At 44.5% G+C, this 27,391-nt stretch overlaps 1 protein-coding gene across 1 annotated transcript in view; it reads left to right on the plus strand.

Annotated features, from left to right (window-relative positions):
- The window catches only part of LOC144818171 (baculoviral IAP repeat-containing protein 1-like), an 863,533-nt gene that overhangs the window by 597,035 nt on the left and 239,107 nt on the right, over window positions 1-27,391 (plus strand). The window contains exon 8 of the mRNA XM_078675293.1: window positions 165-246. Coding sequence (XP_078531419.1) covers window positions 165-246 — 82 coding nt within the window. The remainder of the gene's footprint in view (window positions 1-164; window positions 247-27,391) is intronic.

Here is a 27,391-nt window from a genome sequence, read left to right on the forward strand (position 1 = left end):
GAGCAGACCAAAGCATATATTATATATCTTTAGTTTAACTTACTCCTTTGTGTGTGGTCACACCTTTTAGTGTCTTCTAAAGGGACACTAAGGTGATGCCAAGTGTAATTCTTAAGGTCCATGCTTGTGTGGCTACATGACCTATTAAACGCTTCATTTTGTAGATGCAAATATCTGCGCAGCCAGATGCCTGTGAAAGAAAACGAAACTCAAGCAGAATATATGAGCATAAAGAATTTGTCACAGGTAAGAGGTATCATTTATGACAGAAATATAGTATTTTCAAGTGCAATGAAGAATCCCCTCACAGACTGCCCCAAACCCCTCGATGACAGATGCCCATTGTCCTTGCTGTAGACCCTGCAGATGAATTTCATGTTTGGGACTTGGGGTCGTGTGGTGTTCTGAAGTGGGTAGGTTGTGGTGATCCTCAGTCCAGTAGACTTGCATTATTGAGCATTTTTTGACCTCCTGTTTTTGACTCTATTTCTGTTGTTTTTTGGACTCTCGGAAATTTACCACTGCTATTCAGTGCTAAAGTGCATATGCTCTCTGTGTAAATTGTTATTATGGATTGGTGTTTCTATAATTGGCTTATTTGATATACTACTAAGTCCCTAGTACAGTGCACTGTGTGCCCAGGGCCTGTAAATCAAATGCTGATAGTGGGCCTGCAGCACTGATTGTGCCACCCACACAAGCAGCCTTTTAAAGCTGTCTCAGACCTGCCACTGCAGTGTCTGCACGCAGTTGTAACTGCCACGTCGGCCTGGCAAGCGCACCCACTTGCCAGACCCTAGTTGTCCCTTTTCTTACATATAAGCTACCCCTAAGGTAGGCCGTAGGGTACCCTGTGGGCAGGGTACTGTGTATGTTAAAGGTAGGACATGCACTGCTGTGTGTGACCTGTCCTGATAGTGAAATACAGAGTATTTCGTGTTTCACTATTCAAAGGCCGTCTGTCCCATAGGATATAATGGGGAATACTTTCTAACATCTTACAAGTATAACTTCCCATTGGGACAAGATGGAAAGCTCAAGTTTAGAATGCCTCAACTCAGAATATAAAAATGCATCTTTTAGTTAAGATCATTTTTATATTGTGTGTTTGAAAATACTACTTTTAGAAAGTGGGCATTTTCTTGCTTAGACATCTTGTGTGTCTCTGCTGGTTTAGGGATTGACTGTCTGGCTTTGGAGTGACGGGGGCTGGAGATGTGCATTCTCTCAGACAGCCACTGGGTGTGGGTTGATGTATCCTGCCTTTCCTTAATGAGTCAGGACTGGGCTGAATATGCCTGGGCTGCATTCAGAGTGGTGGGAGGAGATTTACCTTGCACCTGAATAGGCCCTGTCTCCCTTGCACAATGCTGTCACCACCTCCTGCCGGGAAGCTGGAGCATAGAGGACAGAACTGGTATGGGCTGAGTACAGACACTCTCGGCCCAAAAGAACAAAGAGAAACTGAGCATAAATATTGGGCCCTGACCCCAGAACTTTGGATTACTGCTGAACTAAGGAACCTGCCAGGAAGAAGAGCTGGAACATCTGTCAGGAGGAACTGCCACTTGGCTGCATGCTCTGCTGTGTTGGCCAGCTGCTTGCTGCTTCTCTCTTGGGCGGGGAAAGGACTAGATTGTGCTTTCATCATCCTACTTTTAGAGTGTTCTCTAAGAGCTTGAAGTGAAGCTTGCTTCCTCTTGACAGTCTCAGGTAAATAAAAGACTTCAGAGAATTCGTGGAAGCAAGGACCTGCCAAGAAGAAGAGCTGGAAGAGCTGCCAGGAGGAGTACTGCCCCTTTGCTTTGTTGTTGCTGTGGTGGGTTGGCCTGCAGTTGCTGCTTCTGCCTTGGGCAGTGAAAACATTGGAATAAACTTTCTCTAACTTGTTGCTGAGTATCTCCAAGGACTTGTAACCAAGCTTACCTCCTGTTCACGAATTCTCAGGGACAGCAAAGACTTCACTCACCTCTGAGCACCATCTCTGGAACCGTGGGTTTCAGTTACCGCAGAGGAAAACAGCAGCCGACTCTGTGACCAACTTCGTCGTTGGCTCTGTATACTGAAGGCCCTGTAGAGGGCACCGCCGCATCTCGCACCACAACTCTGGTCTCACAGACCATGACGACCAACAACGTCGCCACCGAGCGGCTGCTTGCACCGTGACCTGTGGGCACCGCACTCTACACCGCCTTGTTTCACCTCGCTGCCCTGGTCTCACCGACGCCGTCGCTGCTCTTCAACCAGCTCTGTCACCTGCACCGCAATCTGTCTGCACCGCCCCGCTTGGCAACACAGCCCTGGTCTCACCGACACCACTGGACAACTGTCACCAAGCCGCTGACTGCACCGCGACCTGGAGACACCGCACAGCACACTACAATGCTTTGCAACAGCGACGTTTTCCATATCCGCACGCATTGGCCGCAAGGAAAAAAGAACTGTTTACAAGTCTGTTGACCCTACCACTGACCCACTTTGACCTGGTCAGCAGGAACTATTGGATTCTGTTGTTTTCAGTATCACTCTAGAACCGGCAGAGCTACCGACTTCAATGAACTGCATTTTTAAAGTTATTCTTTACTCTTTGTTGGATTTTTGTCGTTTTGGTCTTGTTTTGGATATATAAAATATTGGATATTTTTCTAAACTGATGTGGTGTCCTTTTGTAGTGCTTTCACTGTATGACTGTTGGTTATGTGCAACTGTTTTACACAATGTCTCTGAGATAAGCCTGACTGCTCGTGCCAGGCTACCAAGGGGGTGAGCAGGGGTTATTTAAGGAATGTAACCCCCTTACCCTGACTAGGAAGAAGGATCCCTACTTGGACAAAGGTACATACCTCTGCCAACTAAAGACCCCAATTTCTCACAAGCATATTACATTTTTTGACCCTCAGACCTGTTTACTCTGGCTGTTAGGAGGCCAGGAAGATGTTAGGGGAGTGTCTACTGCTTATACTAACTGAGCCCGGCAGCATCGTTTTGGATTTTGGTGGCATAAGATCTGTATTTTTTAAGTGAATATGTAATACTGCACACTTCAAATATGCATTTGGAAGAAATGAAGTGTATTCCTCACAAGGAGATTGGCATTGAACACTGGCATGACTGTCAAAAATAGAGCTTTGCCTTGTCAACATTCCACATGCTGGGACTGAACCATGTGCTTCTTTACTTACTTCTTTAGAGCAGATATCAGGCAGCTAATGCTCAGCATGATGAAAGAATGCTGCCCCTCACAAGACCAAGTAGCTGCACCCTGCATATGTATCCCAGCAGATCACAGTATGGGTAGTGTTTAAACTGGAAAAACGTGTGGAGTTTTGAAACATAAGGGTTAGTCCAAATAATAGCACTATTCTTACAAGGCTCAAATTACGATTGTTGGAATTTCACTGTTGTATTCCATATAGGTACTATAATATAGGATTCAGTAAACCTGTTACCCTTCACCTATATTTTCTCCCTACATTACACTTGTCACAGTTTACAGGGACTCACCTTTTACCTAGATATTACACTGCATTCAGAACGCGGGTTTTCCCTCATTCGAAATCTCATACATTATGAATAAGGTTATTGGAAGCACAGCAGAACTGCCATCTCCTGTATAAAATATATGTATAAAGTTCATGCCCAATGTGATCCTTAGGCCGACACAGAAATACAGCAAGGTAGGACCGCTGGGGAGACCTATGCTAAGATAGCTAGAGGAGATCGAGACTTCCCGGCCGACACACTGACCGGAGACGCTGAGGTTCCTGCATGCAGACACTCCAGCTCGCAGTGGTCTAACATCCTTCTCAGGGTGTCCAGCTCCAGACCAGGACGGGCTCCCACAGTCTCACTTAAGGTAATGGAGTTGGCTAGATCCTAGAGGAATTCTCTACTTAACACCTACACCCTTGCTAGGTACACTTAGGTACTTCTAGATAGGGAGGCATTGTAGGAGTAGGCATATTTTATCATGTGTTTTATATACTTGAATGTATTCATGATTTTAGTAGAATGGTAGAACTCTACCATTCTTTTACCTTTGTAATACTGCTAATCATATATATCTTATATTGTCTAACAGTTGTTGCGGCACATCTATTCTACACCAGACTAACAACTGTTCAACTCCCAGCTTGTTTTATTCGGTGTATCTCTTGAAGACACACTAAGTAAGCACGAGTGACTGAGCGAAAGGTAGTACATTGTTTCCACGGTCCTGAGGTATCAGGGTAGTCATGTTCAATGGTTGTCAAGAACTATTCTGTCCTTGGTAAGAGGAGATTCCAGTGGCATTGTGAGCTAGTTGGTACAAAAAGGGCCAACTTACCCAGTGGAGGTGATCAGAGTTCGTCTGACACCAATCCTACAGTGTATGTTGTCTAAACGAACAGATCCTCTATATTTTCTATAGGAACTACACGACATGGCCCCACCAACGTTGGTTGGGTACTTATTTAACACTAGAATCTCAGTGGTTCAGTCATGCTATTCTCAGAAATCCCTATTCACAAAACACCAGAGATGTCTGGAGTGGGTAGGCTAAAATTCCACCACAGCTGAGTAGGCAAAATCCTATTTATTGGCAGTTGGTTAATCAACCTTTAAGGACACAAAGTCCCTAAAATTGTGCAAAACACCTTATCTTAACTCCTTAACTGCGCCAAACGATCCACGCTAGTCCTGAACGTTCTATTGCACGGGCGGAGCCACGACGGCCAACGGACGTGCGCAGCACTCCAAAGGTAGTGCACGCGACGGCCGTTGGCAGCAGAGATGAGGTTAAATTTCATCGAATAGTTCTTCATCTCTAAAAACAGTTACTGAAGATGCGGATAACGAAGGAGGAGTTGTGCAAAACCTGCACCTCAAGGATGATGAGGAAGATGCAAATGCAATTCCGATTGCAGAGAATTTTAGAAATGCAGTCACCCTGAAACAGCTTGCACATGGTTTAACACCTAGGGGTGGCATAGTAGCTTTCGTGATTGAGGCACACGAATTGTACAGAACTGAGGTATTTTATTTATGGGTTACATTCCCAGCAGCAAATGCAAGAACAAAAACATTTCACACCTGCACAGAAGGTGATGCACCAGCAGAATACTGTCCATTTGAGGACATTGAGGTTTCGCTAACGTACCAGGAACACTTATACTGGTTTAAAGGCACCCAACCCCATATAAGAAGAAGAGTAAGACTCAGTCTGCTCGGATGAGAAGGAGAGACAGGGCCAATATTAGCAGCCAACACACCACATCCTGACATTGAAACAATGCCAGGACCAGACTTACTCACACTTCACAAAGAATTAATAAAACTTTACAGAAACATCACACAATACGTCATGAAGACATTTACAGTCCTGCCAGCCATAGTAACAACAAATACAGCTCAAGTTCCAAACACAGCAACTAAAATTACATCACACACAGTCATGGGTAAAATGGCCACAAAACGTGAACAAATGCCATTCTGGGTAGCTCAGAAAATAACACAGCTAGGAGCAGTATCCCCAAATACTAGCCTTTATGTAACAATCTGCCTGCCCATGGACATCACACCACAACTAGAGGACTGTACCTCGTGGGGTACAGTTTTCATTGCAATATATACAAGAACTCATGGTAGTCTGTCATTAGTAGTAGTACCAGACGTATTAAGACAAATACCAAATGAAAACGGAGCATAGACCTGCTCTGAACTTGGGGATGAAGTTACTAGGTAAGTATGCCCAGGTATCAGCCCTAGAATTAGCAAATATTAAAGGGGAAGCAGCATCAGTGACTATCCGCCAATGCCTAGGGGAGGGTACACAGACATAATATCGACTCCAAAATATTGTTTGGACATAATATCGACTCCAAAATATCGTTTGGAGAAAATATCGACAGGACAGAATATCGACAGCCAAAATATCGTTTTTAAGGTAAGTGAAGTAATATCGTTTTTAAGGTAAGTGAAGTAATATCGTTTTTAAGGTAAGTGAAGTAATATCGTTTTTATTTTTAGGGTTCAGGGTCAGTTTTGGGTTTTTGGGTAAAGGGGTATTTTTAGGGTTCAGGGTCAGTTTTGGGTTTTTGGGTAAAGGGGTATTTTTAGGGTTCAGGGTCAGTTTTGGGTTTTTGGGGAAAGGGGTATTTTTAGGGTTCAGGGTCAGTTTTGGGTTTTTGGGTAAAGGGGTATTTTTAGGGTTCAGGGTCAGTTTTCAGTTTTTGGGTAAAGGGGTATTTTTAGGGTTCAGGGTCAGTTTTCAGTTTTTGGGTATTATTTTATTATATTTTATTACTATATATATATGTTTAATAAATATGAAATAAAAAAATATTTATTTAACTTTCATTAATTATTTAATTATTATAAGTTAATTTAAGTAATTTTAAGTATATTTTAGTAATTAATTATTAATATTAATTTAATTTAACACTGTTTTTAGTAAATACGATATTTTTTTACAACTATATTTTTGTAAACGATATTTTTAACTCGATATTTTTGTACTTACCTGTTTGTAGATAGAAACTCGATATTTTGACTGTCGATATTTTCTCAACGATATTTTTGATGGTCGATATTCTGTCCGTCGATATTCTTTCAGTGATCCCTAGGGGAGTTCAGTCCTTTGCAACAGGAGCACGAACTACCCAAAATAATAGAAACTTCATATGAAGTGTTAAACAGGGACAGTTTGGGTGGAAAAGCTTTAAAACCATAACTAATGGGTAGTCCCGACAAGGAGACTTTTAAGCAGACACCTACTTCTTCTAAAAAGAAGTGGAACAATAAAATAAAACAAAACAGTAAAGAAAATCGATCTCAATCCAGAGGGAGATCTCCTCCACAGGAGCCCTCCGAAAGGAGGTATAACTTTAGGAATAGGGATAACATTAGGAAACCTGAAAGGTATCAGGATACTGATACATATTCCTCTCATTCCTTTCAGGGTTCATCGAAAAACTCGAGAGAGCAGGACGGTCAAACAGACAAGAAGAGTGTTCAAAGTCCAGAGACGAGCAGAGTGCTCAAGACTATTCTTCCAAAAAAAAAGATAAAGCCAAGCCAAAACAACAGTTCAAAAAGAAGAAGGTTGCAGGTCTAAAGATCAGACATGCCCAGAATTCTGAGGACTTGTCTACTGAATGGGGAATGGGCTCTGACGATCCTAGATAGTGCATCAGAAGTAACAATAGCTCGACAGAACCGAATGGAATTTCTGGTGACAGTGAACTTGAATGATTATATCACGGTGGAAACCCCTGATACTAGGGTAAGTGTCCCACATAAATTGTATGAAATAACACTCCAGATGGAGTGGGACTAATGTTGGACAGTTAGCGGTCTCTTTTGGGATAACCTGACGTTTGGCTATGACATTTTGTTAGCTGAACAAGATTGGCTGCCAGCATTAGTCATGGATTGCCCTAGGGGAGAAACTGTAATTTTACCAGCATTTACCAACCATGTTCCCAAACATTTAAAATATATATATGCGCTGGAGGGGGCGGTAGCCCAAGCTCCAACAATATACAAAAATCATGTTGGATGGGATGAGGATTCAACCCACCACATTATTCCACAAAAAACACTCTAACTGCACAAAGTCAGTATCCCATAAAGCAAGAAGCTAAAAAACAAGTCAGGGAGATCTTAGATCAACTTGAATATCAAGGGTTCTGAAACGTGCACCTCTCAAATGAATAACCCTTTGTTTCCAGTATCATAACCAGCCAATTCAGGTTGTTTAGTTTTAGATTATAGACATTTGAACACTTGCACTAAGACGTTTGCAGTTCGGAATGCACACAGTGTCGCATTAATGAAGAACATTGTGCCAAAAAAATACAATACTATATCTCAAATGAAATCTTTTGACAAAATGTAGTGCCTGAGAGCTGATACTTGATAGCATTCTCAGAACAAGTGTCTCAGTTGCAATTTTGCAGATTCCCCCAGACGTATAAGAACAGTCCAGAGTTGTTTTGAGCCAGAGTAACTCAATTACTTCAAAATTTGGATGAAGAGGCATTGTCCTAAGTGGATGATATTCATCTAACAGGCGATGACCTGGAGGAAGACTTGAACTGAGTGAATACCATAATTTTGGGATTTGCCTCTGAGGGTTACAAATTCAACTTTAAAAAAACGAAACTAGCCCACCTTAACGTCCTTTTTCTAGGGTATGAGCTTTCAAGTGAAGGAAAAAGCATGGCAGCTAACTTTTTAGAAAAGTATGTGCTACTCCAACCTCCGAAATCCTTAAAAAAGTGCAATTAATACAAGGATTCCCTAATTTTGGCAGAACATACATTTTGGTTTATGCAGAAAGAGTAAAACCTTTCTACAATTTAATGAAACTTGATTTTTCAGTTCGACAGTGCACACAGGAACACTCAGATAATTTGTTCCTTACAAGCTGACATGATAGCTTCAAAACACTTACAGACACACATAAACATATGCAACCCGGTGATCCGAATAGTTGCGGTTCATGGTACACTTATCTAACACACAATGAAGGTGAAACGGTACCAATAGCATATAAATCAGATTTGTACACAAATGCTGAGATGTGTTTTAAATCAACAGAAAAGATTCTAAAAGCAGTGCAGACTGCTGTAATCAGAGAAAGAGCCCTGACTCAAGGGAAAAGTATAATAGTCATGACCCCATTTCTAGCTTTAGAGGCTGTAAGAAAGGCAAGCGTTCCCAACGCTAAAGCCTTACATCCGAGATGGATACAACGGGCTAATTCTCTCACTGCAACAGATGTAGAATAAAGGTACAACCTGAATTTAAAAACACAAGCAATTTTGAAATATGAACAAGAATATTCTCTAACAAACTAAATAATGCCTCTAGATCAGTATGAATATATTATTTACACTGATGGTTCTGCGCAACCGGCCATAGGGAGTAAACAGCAATACAGCGACGCATGTGCTATCAGTAAAGGACAGATGCAGGATGGAAAGTTTCATCGTAATTGCACAAAAACACAGTCTCCTTGAGACAGAACTAAAAGCACAAATATTTGCACTGGTAAATACGGATCGAGAATTCCCCACACTAATTGTGTGTGATTCCTTTTACTGTGTATAGACATACAATGAATATTTACATCACTGGGAACAGAATGGATTTGAAGATGCAAAAGGTGGCACAATTAAGCACAAAACGCTTTGGGAACAGTAGTGGAGTTGAAAAACGAACTACCTAGAGCTCACATGGTACACACACTGAGTCATCATCAGCGTGATGGGTTCACGTTGAAGGGAATTCATTGGCTGACGAAGCCACAAAGGGGGCTGTACGCACGGCTTCCTTAGCTGCAATCACTTGTTCAAACACATGGATAGACGGTGAGATAATGGTTGCAATTATTGCCACACGCAATACCACAGCGGTACCAAAAAGATTTCCACTCAAGTATTCCTGCAAGTTAGATGCAATTTTTTCCCATTTGCTCAAATTCCAACAGTGGGGGATAGAGTAATACCAAATATAAATCGCAGGTTAGGATTAATTCTAGCAGCACACGAGGGTATAGGTTCTACACACGCAGGAGTTTCTGCTACTGTTTCTCTATTGAAACAACGCTACTGCTGGCCAGGGCTCAGAAGGCAGAATAAAGACTATGTCTTAAATTGCAACATCTGTCAGCAGATGAAAGGCTTCACCGTAACACGTCCAGTGCAGACACCATTACTAATATCAGACAAACCACTCACGTGTTTATTTGGACTACTGTGGCCCCTTACAATCTGGTGGGGCTTACAAGTATATCATGGTTGCAGTGGATTCCTGCTCTGGGTTCCTATTGGTTGCTCGGCTGACGCTCAAACTGTTATAAAAGATTTACGAGTCTTTATAGGGATGTATGCAATTGACAGTGGCCACACGTTTTGCTCTAGGGCTTACAAGGAAGCTATGGAACGTCTGGGTGTAGCATTGAGGTACTCCTCGCCGTACCATCCAGAGGGAAATTTGGTTTTGGAGAGGAAAAACTGGGACTTAAAGCAATCTTTAACATCTAGAGTATTATGCTTTGGTGGCAATTGGTTAAACATCTGTATGGAGTACAGACACCCCAGGATATAGCAGCATGGATTGGCAAATTTAGCGGCACAAAAATGAAAATTTAGCGGCATTTAGCGGCATTTTATTTTGGGGTTTTTTCGACAACAAACACAGATATCTTACTGTTTGAGTTATTTGCCTACATGGAGCTATGTACATTTTGTTTATTTACAATTCAGCCCATTTGTTTTGGTTAAAAGGCATGTTAATCTTGGCCATGTACGTTCAGTTCTTCTGAGCACTCCAAATCTAGACCAGTATTGTGCTGCTGGTTATAATGTAAAAGCAATAATGCCTGGATCGATCAGTACAGTGCAACAAAGTTAAAAAACATGGATTTGCCCCCCTTTCCCCCCCCACCCCCCAGGGCACGCTGCGTGCCCCTGTGTGCAGCTGGCCCCCACAACAAAGTTAAAAACATGAATTTGGGCCCCCACAAAGTTAAAAACATGAATTTGGGCACCCACAACGTTAAAAACATGAATTTGGGCCTCCCCCGGGGCCCGCTGCGCGCCCTGTGTGTGGCGGGCCCCCGCCCCGTACACATTGATATCAGAACAAGTAACACCAATAAAATCTCACTTGGGGACATATCTCTCACATTCACAAATGAGATGCTGGTTCATTTAGCCTACTCCACTCTCCTCAAAACTGGTCTTATTCAGTGTACATACTATTCAACATTTACAAACATGTTCCTTTCTCCTGAGCATCATGCTCCTTATCCAATATGCCATTATGCAAGATGCCATTATACAGGATGCCATTATCCGTAACACAAGAGAGGTCACAAAGTGAAGCTGCCCTGCATGTGGTTACACATCAACTTTCTACCCCTCCAGTCCATTCAATCTGTGGGGGAAGGATGGGCCACAGGAAAGATTCTGTGGGCCCTTCATCCAGATATCCTACTGCAGCAAAGGGGACGAATTAGGAAGGTGGTGAGGATATCCCTTTTTAAAGGGAGGGATGTAACAAATGTACCTTCACAGGAACAGCAGACCTCCATGGATAACTAGGTTCTGAAAGATAAGTATTCCAGTAACATCAAAAGCAACTTAACAAAATAATCTCAAGAATTTTGCTGACATTACTACAAACCAATTTGAGAGTTACCAAGTACAGCAATTGCTGTACAACAAATTAACTGTAATACACCAGATATTGAAGTACGCAAAGACACAACTCACCCACCAAAGCTGGGGCAATGAACTATTTGTTACCACTACCAGAGTCCAGAGTATACTGGACAGCTAGACTAAAACGCGGCATAGGCGTTGAAGTATAAAGAGGCTGATGATTATCCTCTGATCTCTTGCAATCGCATGTCACTGCAGTACTGCCCAGATAACCACAAGCCTGAACAAGTATGTATGCCATATAAAAAAAGGGCAATTGGTACAGATAAACTACCGAGTGAACTAAATGAAGCAGTTACCATGGCATATGAAATGATCAGCAACTGTATACTGTCTTTCTACTAATGCTTCTGGGGTCCGAGTGCTCTTTAAGCTGGCATGTTCTTGCGTTCAGTCAAAGTAGAGTGCACTATTTAATGTAATGTTTAGTGATGTTCATATTGGCATAGTGGCATATTTGCACGATCCTGCAGAAGATCTTTGTAATATACTTTGGGGAGCGGTACTTGTGCAAGAAGACCTGCATTTTGTTTCTTCAAAAAGGAACACTTGCATGTTTCCCACTCTGGTCTATGTGTTACTGCGGCGGCAATGAATGCCAATGATATAGCTTAATTACAAACTGCTTGGTTGCAAAATGGTCTTACTAGTGATCTGCTGGCTCACGGAGGTATGAATAAGGCACTTTACAAACATGCTTTTCTTACCTGAACTGTGCTATTAATTTAAGCCCATAGACTTTCGACTACCTCTAGGGTATACTTTTGGCTTACCGTGAAGGCAAACCTGGAAGCCATCTTAGAATGTAAAGATTTGCACTATCAATGGGCGCTTTTTACGCAGAGATAATATATCAATAACAAATTAACTAATTCACCTACTCAAGGTCACAGAACATTGATCTCTTTTATGTAAAATAGCATCCCCAAACAAATTCTCTTTCAGTGAGGCAATATTATGTAAGTGACCCTAGGCAACAAAACGATATGACAATGACCTATTACAGTTAATAAATCTCTTAAACAAAGAAGAAAGGTTAACATTAATTACAGGAGAATAACACATGAGCGAAGGAAAATGGAGTTCTAAAATATAAATAAATCATTTAGAATCTTGAGAACTTTTGTAAATTGAATTGCAAGGCTTGACGAATAAGATCTTCCTGAAAACCAAGGTGCATCAGAAATAGTAAGTAGGTCACATTATACAAAGACTAAATGTAGGGCTGGCTTTAGAGCTGTTGGCGCGACAATCATTTTTGGTACCCCAATCCCATGACCTCCACCTCGGATTCCCTTACGACCACCGGGCAAAAGTGCCCCATATCTCGCCAAAGGCCCTCTCTCAAATACATTTCATTTGTTTGGTAAAGGCTGGCTTCATATTAAGAAGGTATATTTAACCAACAAACACTTTTCAGCAACATTAGGAATAGACATAGAAAAACTGAAGGGAAAAAAACACAGAATATCCTAACCTATTTTATGCTGTTTGCATGCAGCTCTTTGATGACAGTTCGTAACAGTCACTGTTCTATATTAGGGTTGTATCTTATAAACTGCAGTAACAAAAGGATCTCCGTGACAAAAGCAGTAATCCACTCCGCTATCCACATAAAATACAGATCTGGGATCTGCACGGTATGGGTTCTTTGCAGCAGGCATATTAACCCTCTCCGCTACTTTATGGCAAGTTAAAACATGCATTAGAAAAAAATCTGCTCTCCCTCTCTGTTTAGCAGGAACAATATTCACAAGCGTTATCTGGACATTTTTAATGCTGTCTGAAAACTGGACCCACAAGGAACTCTGCCACAAGTGTTCTTAAATCATGTTATTTCTAAATATAGCGCCCCTTCCCTGAGGTAAGCGCCCCCTTCCTAGGTCAGCGCCCAGTGCGGTACCACCAGTTGCACTGCCCTAAAGCTAGCCCTGACGAAATGTAATATGTAAGTGAAGAAGAAAGTTCTAACTTTCGACAGCTATAATTCAAACATCATTAGCGTGAGACAGCACTTGTTTATATGCAAAAAACCTTGGGAGATTGTGCCCCTGAGTTTCCCTATATTTTCTGCCACTCAGTGCATTACACAATGCAACTTGTATAAAATGAGATTTAATAGTTTTATATGGTAGGATAACCATGCTAACATTTTCCCTCCAACCCAATGGTCTCCGACACAAAAACAATAAAAGCCCAGCCACTCAGTGCCATTCTGTTTAAATGTGGCTGCGGAGTGCCCTAAAAGACCTTCCTGTCAGCACCTTCTTTCTGTTCTCACAATGCATCACCCTCGGCTGATGTGATGACAGCTACACTTCTACATGCGCTGGGGTAGCAGGTGCTAAGTAACCAACATCTCCCACTTGTCAGATAAAAGCATCTGAATGTTCTGCAGGCTCTTGCGAGGCTGCGAATGACGAGAAGCTTGAACTTCAGTTGCTCATCTAGTCCAAAGAAAGACTCTATTGAATGAACCTGGGAACCTCCAGAGCTCAGCTGTGTCTAAGGAAAAGAATAAGCTTGCAGTGACAAAGCCTTAGCTGTGCCTTTTGTATGCGTGTGAGAAGCGTGCAGGACTCTTGCCCATTCTCCCTCTCATGTGTGTAATGAACTTTACACATTTGCTGCTTGTTCTGTATTTGTACTGTCTGATGAAAGCTTGCACCACCGCAAGCCCCTGACACCTGCCAGAGCCGAGGATAACAGGCGGGGGCGTGAAAAACAAAACCTCATTAACAAGTGAAAGGTCTTTTAAAGACCTGTGAAGTACTCGGGTGCGGCTGGCAGCTCAGAAACTGACTGTCTGTGTGTGTCCCGGGAAGCTGCTGACACACACAAGTGTGGGAGGGGGGGTTGGGGGGGGAAGCGGCGCACACAGCCAATAAAAGGCATTGTTTGTTTTGCTGTCTCCCGGTAGAGACACTTGTAAATATCGCGGCCAATATGGTTATTATCGCGGCCATCGTGGTAATCTGCCGATTTTGCGATTTTTTCGTGAATCGCGAAATCGCGATAAACTGGAGGGTCTGACAATGGGCATTAAATAATCAGCTAAGAAGCTCACTAGGGAGGGTCACTCCTCAGGAGGTCCTATTTGGGACGAGAATGTGGGTACCTGATCTTGATTGTGAAGGCACAGTGGCGGATAAAAAAACATTTTGACATCCATAAACGTTTGGCTGTTTTACATAACCTCAACGAAATCAGGGCACTACAGAGTAATGTCAATATAAAGAAGAACGCCACTGGGGAAGTAAAAAGTGTCAATGCAAGAACTGTCTGGATGCCTAAAGTCAGGGATCTGGTCAGTGAGAAAATAGCGGACAAAAAAAAATATGGACTATCATACAGAAAGCCTGTACCTGTCCTGGCAGTTGAAGGAACAAGAACAGTACTTCTGCCACCTCTTGCCTGTAAAAAGGAGAAAAGATTTATCTCAATTGACCCAATCAAACCACACTATGTGGCCGATACTGAGTAGTAGGCCGGGTGGACTCTGAAGTAACAGACACCCTCCTTTCACAACTATACAAGAAGTTCAAACAGAAAGACTCATCTCATTTGAAGGGTCACCTACACGGAATGAAGGACTAAACAACAATGCAATGGAACTCGATCCTCTTGAAAGTGAAGTTCAAAATGAGAACTCCACTGAAAGACAAATTTTAATTTGACCAAACACGGATATCTACATCAACATGCCCCAACAAGAGCAAGCTACAGTTTCCACAAAACCTGTGGAACTACTGGAAATTGATCGAACTGCATCTAGCTATTTCATTGACTTTGACACCTTTCCATTAGATCCAAGCGAACCTGTAACAACGCCAGCTCAAAAAACTGGTCTACAGCAATGTAAAGATTTTCTAAAAGTACTTAATTAGTAATTGTTTTTAGGATGCTTATTAATGTAACTTATCTTCGAGAAAGCTCTGCGGCACAAAAAGTGAATGTGATCTTGAAATCGAACCTATCACACATTGTGAAAGAAGAGACCTATCGTCAGTGACCATTACAGCAGTTCCTATACCTGATGGTGTAGTATGGGACAAGGTAGATTTCAATATATTTGGCCCGACTGAACTTTGAAAAATACCATATTTATTTAAAAAAATCATTGAGTGATATCATTACCTCAAGTACGTTTTCCGATGATTGGGATTATGAGACTGTAAATAATATGTTGTCTGATTTAGAAAAGTCTGCTGCTTTTTCTAATAATGAAAGGTTGGAGGACACATCAGACTTTGACGAAATGTATTGCTATCAACATTATGATCATCACTTTTTGTATAAATCTGCTAATTCTAGGAATATTTTCACATATCAACAGTGGGAACATTGCCCAACACCCCCGAAAAGCAGTTCAAAAACATTTGTACAAAAATGTCCATATTTTTCAGGGTTTAACACATCAGACCCAGCCTCATATTACTATAAAGTTGCACCAATACCAGCACAGAAAAATATGTCGACAAATACCAAACAGATCTATTCTGCTGCCTTTATTGCCCAGTTGTCTGAACACGGTTTCAACTTATGGAAAGACACCATAGACTTAAATCTGCCTGGGGTACTAGAGACTGGCAAGTCCAGGGAACAGAGGCACTAGTTACAGCATGCCTGATTCCTCAACAAATAATGTTTTTGAATGAAACAGTGCAACAAACAACCTGCCATGGATTATCCAGGAATAAGGATTTGAATACATCTCAGTTGCCTGAACCATCACAGTGAGGGTAACATAACATCACAAAAAGAGGTTACACTTGATGACATCATGCAATACAACAGATCAGACCCCGATTGGAAGGGATGGTTGATTTGGCCCACAGACACCAAGAACTGTAAAGAAAGATTCTTGGGTAAAACTAAAAGATTTAGTATCAATAGGCCAGATCCACGTTATGTACAAAGACAACACCCAGGGCTAGTGACATCGTACAGTGTTAGGAAGTTATGCCTCGATTGGCTAAAAACCTCAACACTTACACAGGTTAAACATCACTTATCCTTACTTACAGGAGATGTGGACCTATGGGATTTTTTATTAGATCCTAGGAAACCACGTCACAAATGTTTCTACTATGCTGTCTACAATGAGATTTGGAAAATCTCACAACGGGAAGCCGCGGAAAGATTACGAGAAATAGATTCTATTAATCTGGAAAAAGCACATGCAGTGGTAGACAATGGGTTAACAGCATTAACATCCATGATATATTCAATGGGCAACATTGCATCTTCTGCTATCAATGTACTAAAACAAGATTTGTCTATATCACAACACAGGCAATCGCAATTGCGTTCTATTATGTTTTTAAGCTGTACGCTGCAATCTTTGCGTGCAGGCTATGTTCCATAGCGTTTTATAAACAGCATGTCTCTGTTTTCCTCATAAAATGTGAAAGAAACACAGATAGAATTAGCACAGAGGGGAGCAACGTACACAATGCTGTGCAATGAAAAACTGGACAGATTAGCCTTCATAGTGGCAGAATCACCATCCACAGAATGGTTAATCCATGGCCACATAACTCTCCCCGTCACAACTTTTAAATTCCAATATTCCCCTGAACAAATGCAGGCAGGCAGACATGAAAAAATGGGTAAGGAATTCATCAAGGAATCTTGGAAATTGCCATACAGATTTCAATGCAGGAGTGGGGAAAAAGAAGTGTTTCTTAGCGGTACTAACTGTGAGAATCACTTAAGTGGATCACTTATATGCCAGGATATAGTGTTTCACAGGACCTGTAACGGTTCAGTTGCCGTGATCACTCAAGTACACAAACTATTTTCAAATGGGAGTTACTTGATGCTGATCAAGGTTGCTGTGGGAAGCTTCCGGGCATCACATATCTGGTGACTGTAAGTTCCAGGGTTACTCCCGTATGCAAATATTGTTTCCTCCAACACATATAGTCAGGTAGGTGTCACTATGGCCTTCATTCAATATTTCACTAATACGGTTTGATACTTTGAGCAGAATGAAAGCCATGCTTTTACAGAAACCCGTGCCCTTAACCTCCTCTCGAGAGACTTTTGATCTCCTGTTTCTAATAGCAGGTATCCTGATTATCGTTTTTCTGCTTTGCAATGGACATCCAAGTCATCAAGGAGATGGAAACAGTACTCCTGGAGCGAAAATACTGTGCTCGCAGGGTACAACTCCCTTGCACACCTCGCCTAAGAGAACTAAGTGCTTCTTGGTTCTTGTTATTTAGACCAGTCTGGATGGACTGCATCTTACCTGTCCTCCGATGCCTGTTTTGCATGTTGGATCTCTGTCTAACACCCCCATCATGTGCGCGACTGGACGTTGATGCTTTACTGGACCAGATAACGCCCCATGTTCTGCAGTGTCCCATGTTGATGTCCGCATTCTTCGAACCACCACAGGTAGTATCAGCGCCTGTTGGTACAGACACCGGCTCCTCCTCTGACACCCAGGCCTTGGATCGCGCACAGGCTGCACATGGTTGTCTACCGCCCCCCAGGCAGCGATGTTGCTTTTAGAGGTGCTTTTCCGGAGGCAGTGAGATTATTGGCTAGTGGCTGCGCTAATTTTTCGATCTTAGGCGACCTCAACCTCCATTTCGACAGGTTAGAGACTTTGGCCATCAGTGGTTTTCTGGCCGACTTAGAGGCCCTGCAGCTGACCCAGCTGGTCTCTCAGCCTACACACGTGGCCGGCCACACTCTGGATCCGTTTTTTACGAACCTTTCGGATGTCCAGATTGTGGCGGTTGATCCTGTGGTATGGTCTGACCACTTTCTGGTGTCCGCCTGGCTACCCCTTCCTGCTACCCCTACTATTCCACCTCCTAAGCGGATACCTCGGCGCCACTGGAACAAACTTAGGCTAGAGGACCTTCACCACATCATGGGTGCTGAGCCTCTAGGTCCTCTGCTGAATGCTACTTCGGGCTATGACCTGTTCTGTAACTGGATTACTAAGGCGCTTGACGCCCTGGTACCTATCATCTCTAGTAAGTCCAGTTCCCGGCAGGCTAGCCCCTGGTACGACAGTGCCCTGCGCGCCTTGAAGTCCTCCTGTAGACGGGCAGAAAGGGAGTGGCGTAAGACGTATGACGCCGTAAGGAAAACCACCTACCTGGCCTCTGTCAAGCTCTATCACCGAGCTATATGCAGGGCCCGGGCGGCGTTTTACGCAGCCGAATTTCGGAACAGCCTCAATTCCACTAAGACCATCTTTAAAACCATAAAAGATCTGATGGCAAAGAGAGTTGCCCCGCAGTTGGATAGTTCCATCTCCCACTGCGAAGCCCTAGCTACTTTCTTTCTGGACAAAGTTAAGCACATCTACCAGGCGTTTCCAAGCACAATGCCACCTGTGATTCCCTGGAGGGGCTCTAGTAGCTGCCCGGCGCTGCACTCCCTTCCTACTCTTTCTGATGAGGAGTTTGCTAAGTGAGCCCTGCGAGTCAAATCTGGCTCGCCTGCAGACCCGGTAAGATCTGCCCTTTTCAGGGATGTTGCCTTTCAGGGACGCACAATAGTGTGTTCACTGATTAACCTCTCCCTGACCTCGGGCCTTGTTCCTGCCAAGTGGAAGCAAGCGGTGGTTTCCCCGATCCTAAAAAAACCATCTTTGGATCCGTTAAAACCAGAAAACTACCGCCCTATATCTTTGCTTCCTTGGCCGGCTAAAGTTATGGAGGCCCATGTAAATCTGGCCCTCGCGGAGCATATGACCCGAGTTAATGTCCTGGATCCCATGCAGAATGGGTTCCGTGCTGGTCACAGCACAGAGACGGCCCTTCTGGCAATGGTGGAGTATCTGCGGACTGTGCTGGATGCAGGTCAAACGGCAGCGCTTATTTTATTAGACCTGAGCGCTGCCTTTGACACGGTCTCCCATCGCATCCTTCTACACCGCCTTCAGGACATTGGCATTTGTGGTTCGGCTCTGCAATGGTTCCGCTCCTTCCTTAGTGATCGCTCCTTCTGCGTTGCCACCCCTCCTTTTCAGTCCAAGTACCATCCTCTGGACCTGGGGGTGCCTCAGGGCTCCTCGCTGAGTCCCACGCTTTTTAATCTCTACGTGCAGCCGCTGGCTGAGGTCGCCAGGCAGTGGGGCCTAACTATGGTCTCTTATGCCGACGACACTCAGCTGGCGGTTACGATCAGCGGGGATGCCGAGCAGGATGCTCCCAGGTTCCGAAGTGGACTGAGAGAGGTGGCCAGCTGGATGAATAACAACTGTCTCCAGCTGAACGCGAAAAAAACGGAGGTGATGATCGTTGGAAGGGATGCGGACCTCTGGGGGGGACAGATGGTGGCCTCCCGAGCTGGGACCGGCCCCGGCACCAGTCCTGGAACTCAGGAACTTGGGAGTGTGGCTTGACCACACTTTAAGCTTTGTGACTCATACCAAGAGAGTGGCGGCTTGCTGTTTTGGGGTATTACGCGGGCTAAGACCCTTGCTCAAATTTTTTGACGCTCCTACAAGACAGCTGGTCATTCAAGCAATGATTATCTCCCGGTTGGACTACGCTAGTTCACTCCTTTTAGGAGTGAACCAAGCCGAGATCCTTCGTTTACAACGAGTACAGAACGCAGCGGCTAGGGCGGTGGTCGGATTGCCATGGACCTGCCCCACCTCTAATACTCTGCGGTCCCTGCACTGGCTTCCGATTAAAAAGCGAATTCACTTTAAGGCTCTTAGCCTGGTTTTTAAAATTCTTCAAGAGTCGGCCCCTGAGATACTCACCAAACTTATCTCTCCCTATGTTCCAACTCGCTCACTCCGATCTCTCGGACAATCCCTTGTGGTTGTTCCCCGCTTTAGACTCAGTCGGATGGGGGGACGCTCCTTTCGAGTGAAAGCTGCAACTCTTTGGAATGCGCTTCCCTTGGAAATCCGCCTCTTGGATGATCTAATATCCTTTCGTAGGGCCCTGAAAACCTTTTTGTTTTAATTCTTCCCTGTTTTAAGTGCCCCTGCTTTTCTGTTGCTGGTTTTAGTGTTGTGTTATGTCTACCTTTCCCTGCGCCAGGACGCTCCTTCGCTGGAGCATCTGTGCACATTAAAAATGTGAATAACATAACATAACATAACACATAACAGACTGCCCCAGCACCGGCTGTGAACAGTACGGAAAATAATCTGTGATCAACAGATATAATCTGTGAGGTGTTACAGGGACCGCCAACTGCGGAAGCAAGCAACAAGAATGTTGCGTCTACCAGCCTGGACACATAAACATTTGTCTCATTTGGCCCGTCGTGTGCTGGGAAGAAATTCGGCTTTTGAAAAACAAAACAGAGAAGTAGAACTCTATATCAAAATTGACATTCCTTTTGAGCATGTATGTCTTTCAAAATGCTTGTAGTAGTTTGAACTATACTTATGGACATATAAGAGTAGTTGCCTAACTGCCAATTTCTAATAGTTTTTACATTTTTAACAATATTTTTAGATGTTTTAAGAAAACCGTGTTTAAACCAATGTTTTTAACACAAATAAGAAACTGTTTTGTATATTTGCGTACCAGTATCTAGAACACCTAGTAGCACGTTTAGAATTTAAAATATGTCATCCATTCGGGAGAGGAGTGGGTGTTCTATTCCTTATAGGTTAACCCTGGGCAAAGTACTACGCTACGCTCGCGTAGTTTGCGAAGTTTGCGCAACTTCACACTACGCAAACTGCACGTAGCACAGTGCGAACACGCGTAGCATAGCGTAGTGCAGCGGTCATTTTTTGCTTGCTCGCGGTCCTCAATATCAAGTTGGCAACCGCGAGCAAGCAAAATGACATCCTCACAAGACTTTTTCCTCGTTCGCGATCAGCAACATCGAGTTGCCGATCGCGAGCGTGGAAAATAAACCTCCCTGCGAGATTCTAAACGCGGAGAGGTCTGGTTTCTCATTGCGAGTGGTCGCGTATGCTCGTCCGAACTACCAGTCCGCGTTGAGAAAGCTGCTGCTCGAATAAAAATCTCCTCGAGCAGCAGAAAACTATAGCTCGCGCTGTGCAAGATGCCGTTTTCAATGATTGCACAGTGCCGGATGCTTTTCCGCACTGTGCAATCATTGAAAATGGCATCTTGCACAGTGCGAACAGGGTACTACAAAGTTAGCGTAGTGGTACGCGTAATTCACTTAGTGCGAAGTGCACTTCATGTAGCTACGCGTAGCCCTACTTCGCGAACTATGCCCAGCCCTACTATAGGTACTATAATATAGGCCTCGGTAAACCCTTCACCTATATTCTTTCCCTACATTATACTTGTCACGGTTTACAGGGACTGAACTTTTACCTAGATATTACACTGCATTCAGAATGCAGGTCTTCCCTAGTTTGAAATCTCATACATTATGCATGATGGTTCTTGAAAGCACAGAAGGGCTGCCATCTCCTGTATAAAATCTATGTATAAAGTCATCCGTAGGCCGACATAGTAATACAGCAAGGTAGGACCCCTGGGGAGACCTATGGGATATATACATCACATCTTGCTAAGATAGCTAGAGGAGATCGAGATTTCACGGCCGACACACTGACCAGAGACGCTGAGGTTCCTGCATGCAGACACTCCAGCTCGCAGTGGTCTAACATCCCTCGAGACCAGGAAGGGGTGTCTCAGTTTCACTTAAGGTAATGGGGTTGACTAGATCCTAGAGGAATTCTTGGCTTAACACCTACACCTATGCTAGGTCATTTTAGGTACATCTAGAAAGGGAGGCATCATAGGAGTATGCATCTTTTATCATGTGTTTTATATACTTGAATGTATTCATGATTTTAGTAAGATGGTAGAACTCTACCATCCTTTTACCTTTGTAATACTGCTAATCATATATAACGTATATTGTCTAACGGTTGTTGAAGCACATCTATTCTACACCAGAATAACAATTGTTCAATAAAGGATTATTGAAAATGCCCAGCTTGTTTTATTCGGTGTATCACTCTGAGACAAACTAAGTAAGCACGAGTGAATGAGCAAAAGTTAGTACATTGTTTGCACAGACGTGAGGGATCAGGGTTGTCATGTTCGATGGTTGCCGAAAACAATTCTCTCCTTGGTAAGAGGAGATTCTAGTGGCACTGTGAGCTAGTTGGTACAAAAAGGGCCAACATACCTGGTTGGGATGATCAGAGTTCGACTGACACCAATCCTACAGTGTTGTGATGTGGTTGTTTCTCTTACCTTAGTCTGACTGGCGGTGCCCAAAGGGATCGCGCTGACTGACCTGTTCATTATGTATTGTGGGAAGTTGATTGGTTAATTGGGGGGTGGGGTTTAGTTTGAAATAAAAGGGTCCTGGTGTGGCCAGGATGACGAACAGTCTAACCTGTGTGTGGTGATCATTGAGTTCGACTTACTACATTAGATCTTTGGTGACGAAGGTGGGATACTGTGGCTGTTCTCCCGCTTTGTTTCCGGTCTTGCTGTGGGGCCGCGGTGCTCCTTTGCCGGTGTTTGCATTCCAGCGTGCCATCTTGCTGAGTTGCTGTCTCGTGGAAAGAACGGTGTCCTCCAGGCGAATTTGTGCCATCTTGCCGAGTTGTTGTCCCGTGGAAAGAGCGGTGTACTCCAGGTGAATTCACCGTGCCCGGTGGTCCCGTTTGCCCCATTGCTGCCTGCCCGTTCCAGCTGTGTTTGGGGGCGTGCCGGCTTGCATTCCGTGACGTGCTGCGGTGGGCCGGCTGGCTCGCGGCTGTGACAGCGCGTTTGCTGTCTGTTCTGCAGTGAACAGTACGGAGCTGTGGGGCTGCCCTGTGGGTGAGGAGAAGAGTGATTCCTAAGCATCTCGTGGCAGGAGCACTCTGTGGGTCATTCTAAGTGGATCTTCAGGCTGCAAGATTATATAGTGTATTGCCCTGCTATTGCTGTGGATTACCTGTCAGCAGTGGAATACCTGCATATCAGCAGCAGAATACTCGTATACAGGAAAGACCTTTGTGGGCTATTGCGGTTGCTGTGGACAGTGGCCTATTACGGAGGGGACTAGTGCCTTAAGAAGCTTTGTGGTTACCATCTATGGCTTGCTGAGTGTTGTTGCATCCAGAGGCTTGGCCGCTGTGACATAGTTATACGGGGTTTACTATGGCAACTATAAGTCCAGTGGAAAATGTCCTGTTGGATGGTCCACCATCTGCCCATGCGGCCCGCTGGAAGGAGTGGGTGGACCGTTTGGAGAATTACTTTGATGCCATTGATCTGGTGGAGGAACGGAGGCGCCCGATGTTGCTGCATCTCGGAGGAGCGGTGATTCATCGTTTGGGAAGGTCGGTGGTGGAATGTACTCCACAGACCTATGACACTTTGAAACAAGCCCCGACTGCCCATTTTGAACCTCTGGCCAACCCTGATTATGAACGGTTCCTCTTATGCCAGGCTCGGCAGTTACCTGATGAATCAGTGGACATTTTCTTTGCTCGTCTATGCACTTTGGCCAGTACTTGTCGATTGCCGATGCTGCGGACGAAATCAGGGCCCAATTCATACAGGGCTGTTATTCTAGTAACGCAATATTGCAGGTGCCAAATATGCCTATGGCTGACATGTTGACTCGTGGTAGATCCAAGGAGCTTTCAAAGGTCAGGGCTGCTCATATGGATGCTGCCCTTCAACATGCTGTAAAGGTGGAGCAGGTTAATGCTGTTTCAGCCAGGGTGTTTGACAAACAAAAGATGCAGCACTGACGCAAAATGGAGCGACCCCGGGCTTGTTACAGCTGTGGGGGTTTGTTTCCTCATAAAGGGACTTGTCCTGTGGTTGGGAAGCGGTGCTCTAATTGCAATAAAATGAACCATTTTGCAAAGGTGTGCCGTTCTACTCCTGCCCGATGTTCTATTCCGTTGTCTTCCGCCCAGGTGTATTCAGCTGCTCCATTGTTGGCAGATGGGGATATGGATGATTATGAGGAAACCGTCCATGTTCTACATCCTTTGCAACCTGGGGATGCCGTACGGAGAGGTCTACCTAAATGTTGTCTACTGGTGAACGGTCATTCACTGCCTGCTTTGATCGATACAGGGCCTTCCATTAATGTGATGGCCGAGTCTATGATGATGGGACTGCCAACTATTCCTGTTCTGAGTGGGACCTCTACCAAAGTGTTTGCTTTTGGTGGTCGTGAACCCCTTCCACTGGCTGGTGTTTTTTCCGCTGAAGTTTCACATGGGTCTCATGTTGTGAAGACGCTGGTTTATGTTATAAAAGGTGGTCAAGGGATGTTGCTGAGTTGCCAGATGGCTGAAAGGTTGCACTTGGTTGTCTTTGCATTGGCCATCCATCAATGGACTATTAATGACTTGCTGGTTCAGTTTTCACCATTATTCAATGGCATAGGCTGTCTAAAGGACCGTGTGATCAAGCTGCATATAGATGAGTCCATTCAACCGGTGGCGTTACGTCACAGGAGGTTGGCCTTTCATCTTTGACCGAAGGTGGAGGCAGAATTGGCAAAGCTGGAGAAGGCTGATATCATTGAAAAGGTGGAGGGCCCGACTCCCTGGGTGACACCTATAGTGATTGCTCGTAAACCTAAGCAACCTGGGGAGGTCCGTATTTACGTGGACATGCGTTTGCCTAATTTGGCGATTAAACGCGAGCGGCACCTCACCCCTACTGTTGATGATACCGTGATGGAAGTAAGCGGGTCTAGGTGGTTTTCCAAAATGGATCTCCGTGCTGGTTACTACCAGTTGATGCTTGACCCTGCTTCACAAGTGATCACCATGTTTTCAACGCATGTGGGCCTTCGACGATATAAACGTTTACGTTTTGGCATTTCCAGTGCTGCAGATATACGATTCGTGGGGTTTTGTCTGGACTGGATGGTGTATGTCAGCGATGACATTCTAGTACATGCCCCTACCTTGGATGGACATCTTAGCTGCCTTAAAGGTGTGTTTCAGAGGTTGTTATATCATGGACTAACCCTACATAAGGAGAAATGTGAGTTCTTAAAAACCGATATTTCATTCTTTGGTTATCATTTTTCTCAAAACAGTGTCCCCCCTGATCCTCTGAAGGTGTGTGACATCCAGACCGCCTCTGCTCCTGTTAATGTATCTGGTGTGAGGAGATTTATGGGAATGGTCAACTACTATGGCCGCTTCTTTCGTAATTTGTCTGCTTTGACGGCTCCTTTACGGGAACTTACTAAATCCAGTGTTACCTGAGACTGGGGTCCGGAGCAGGAAGCTGCTCTTCGAGCTACCAAGCAGGCCCTGTCCGCTGATACTACTCTGGTGTACTTTGACCCGTTGCTGGACTCTGAGCTTTCCGTTGGTGCAAGTCCAGGCGGCCTGGGGGCTGTACTTTCCCAGCGACCGAGGAATGGTGAATTGCCTCCAGTGGCATATGCTAGCCGTGCTTTGACTGCCACTGAACAGCGTTATTCCCATATCGAAAAGGAGGCCATTGCAGTTCATTGGGGGTGCCGTCATTTTCATTTGTATTGGTATGGCCAGCCTTTTGTTGTGCATACTGACCATAAGCCGCTTATACCTTTGTTTATGGGTTCCTCCTCAAAGCCCCCTCCTCGTATTGAAAAGTGGATTTTACAGCTGCAGGATTACTGTTTTACGGTAGTCTTTCGTCCTGGGGTTATGTACCCTGCTGACTATATTTCCCAGCACTTTCTTCCTGCTGCTGTTGCTGAGGAAAATAATGCCCGGGACATTGAGGAATATGTGCGGCTGGTTGTGGAATGTTCCAGGCCTCTCCCTATTTCTATGGAGGATATTGTGGTTTCGACAGCTCAGGATGGGTGTCTTCAACTGTGCCTGTCTGCTGTTGGTACTGGGAAGTGGGCCGAGATCATGTCCTCTGCTAAAAGCCGTACTGGGGATGCTATATCTACCTTGGCATCTCTATTTCGGGTGCGGGATGAACTGGCTTGTGCCCTGGAGGGGTGTCTTATGAGGGGTCCACGGTTGGTGATTCCTGCCTGTCTTTAACAGCGTGTGGTGGATTTGGCCCACTTGGTGCATCAGGGGGTTGTGAAAACCAAATCCCGTTTAAGATCTAAGGTTTGGTTTCCCGGATTGGACACCCTGGTGGAGAATACAGTGTTGTGTTATGCGCTGTGTCAGGCTGCTGGGGGTGGTGATGTTCCGGTTCCCATCCGACTGAAGACATCCCCTCGTTCCCTTGGCAGAGGGCAAGTGACGATTTTGGTTGTTTACCTGATGGGCGCCGCATGCTGGGGGTGATTGATGACTTCTCTAAATATCCTGAAGTGGAAATATTGGACACCACCACAGCATGTCGCACTGTACCACTGTTTGATAAGATCATGGTGACACATGGTTTGATTTCTGAATTGCGTACTGATAATGGACCTCCTTTTTCTAGCCATGAGTTTTCTGCATATTTGCAAGCTAGGGGTATTGTCCATCGTAAAGTCACCCCTTTATGGCCTCAGGCCAATGGTGAGGCAGAACGCTTTATGCGTACTCTTAATAAAGCAGTCAGGATTGCCGTCACTGACCGTAAGGATTTGGACTGTGCTATTTTTCTGTTTTTGAAGGAATATCGGATGACTCCTCATTCCACCACGAAAGTCAGTCCAATGTCTCTCTGCATGAATCGTCCTATAAGTGATTTTGTGCCTCAAATGGAGGTGGTTCCTGGAAGCTATGCGGTTGTGGCTGGGGAGCTGACAAATCGGCAGGTGATGAATGACAGAGCGGCTTCCAGGTGTGGGGCTAAGCCCCGGGCATTTTCAGTTGGTGATATTGTACTGGTGAAGAACCGACACCGTAGGGGGAAGTTCAGTTTACCTTTTGAGCCTAAGCCCTGGGTTGTGCAATCTGTTCACGGGACAAAGGTCACTGCTGTGAGGGATGGGGTGGTTGTTTCGCGGAATGTGTCTTTTTTAAAATTGTATTGAGCTCCTGCTGATGTTCAAAGCTATGACCATGTGGTACCATCTGATGTGGACTCTGTATGTTCAGATGATGAATTTAATGATATGGGTTTAATTCCACCTTTTGCTCCACTAACCGACAATGTGACATATGGGCAGCATGGTGAGTTTCCTTCTGTGTCACCATCTGGTGTGGAGCCTGAGCCTGTTCGTATGTCTCCCCCTATTGAACGTCTGATAACCGAGTCTGATTCTCAACAACGGGGTGTGGGGAGGTATCAGTTACGGCCATGTCCTGCTCGTTCTACATGTTTGAG

This window comes from Lissotriton helveticus, chromosome 2_1 (assembly GCF_964261635.1).
Source record: "Lissotriton helveticus chromosome 2_1, aLisHel1.1, whole genome shotgun sequence".
Taxonomy (NCBI): Eukaryota; Metazoa; Chordata; class Amphibia; order Caudata; family Salamandridae; genus Lissotriton; species Lissotriton helveticus.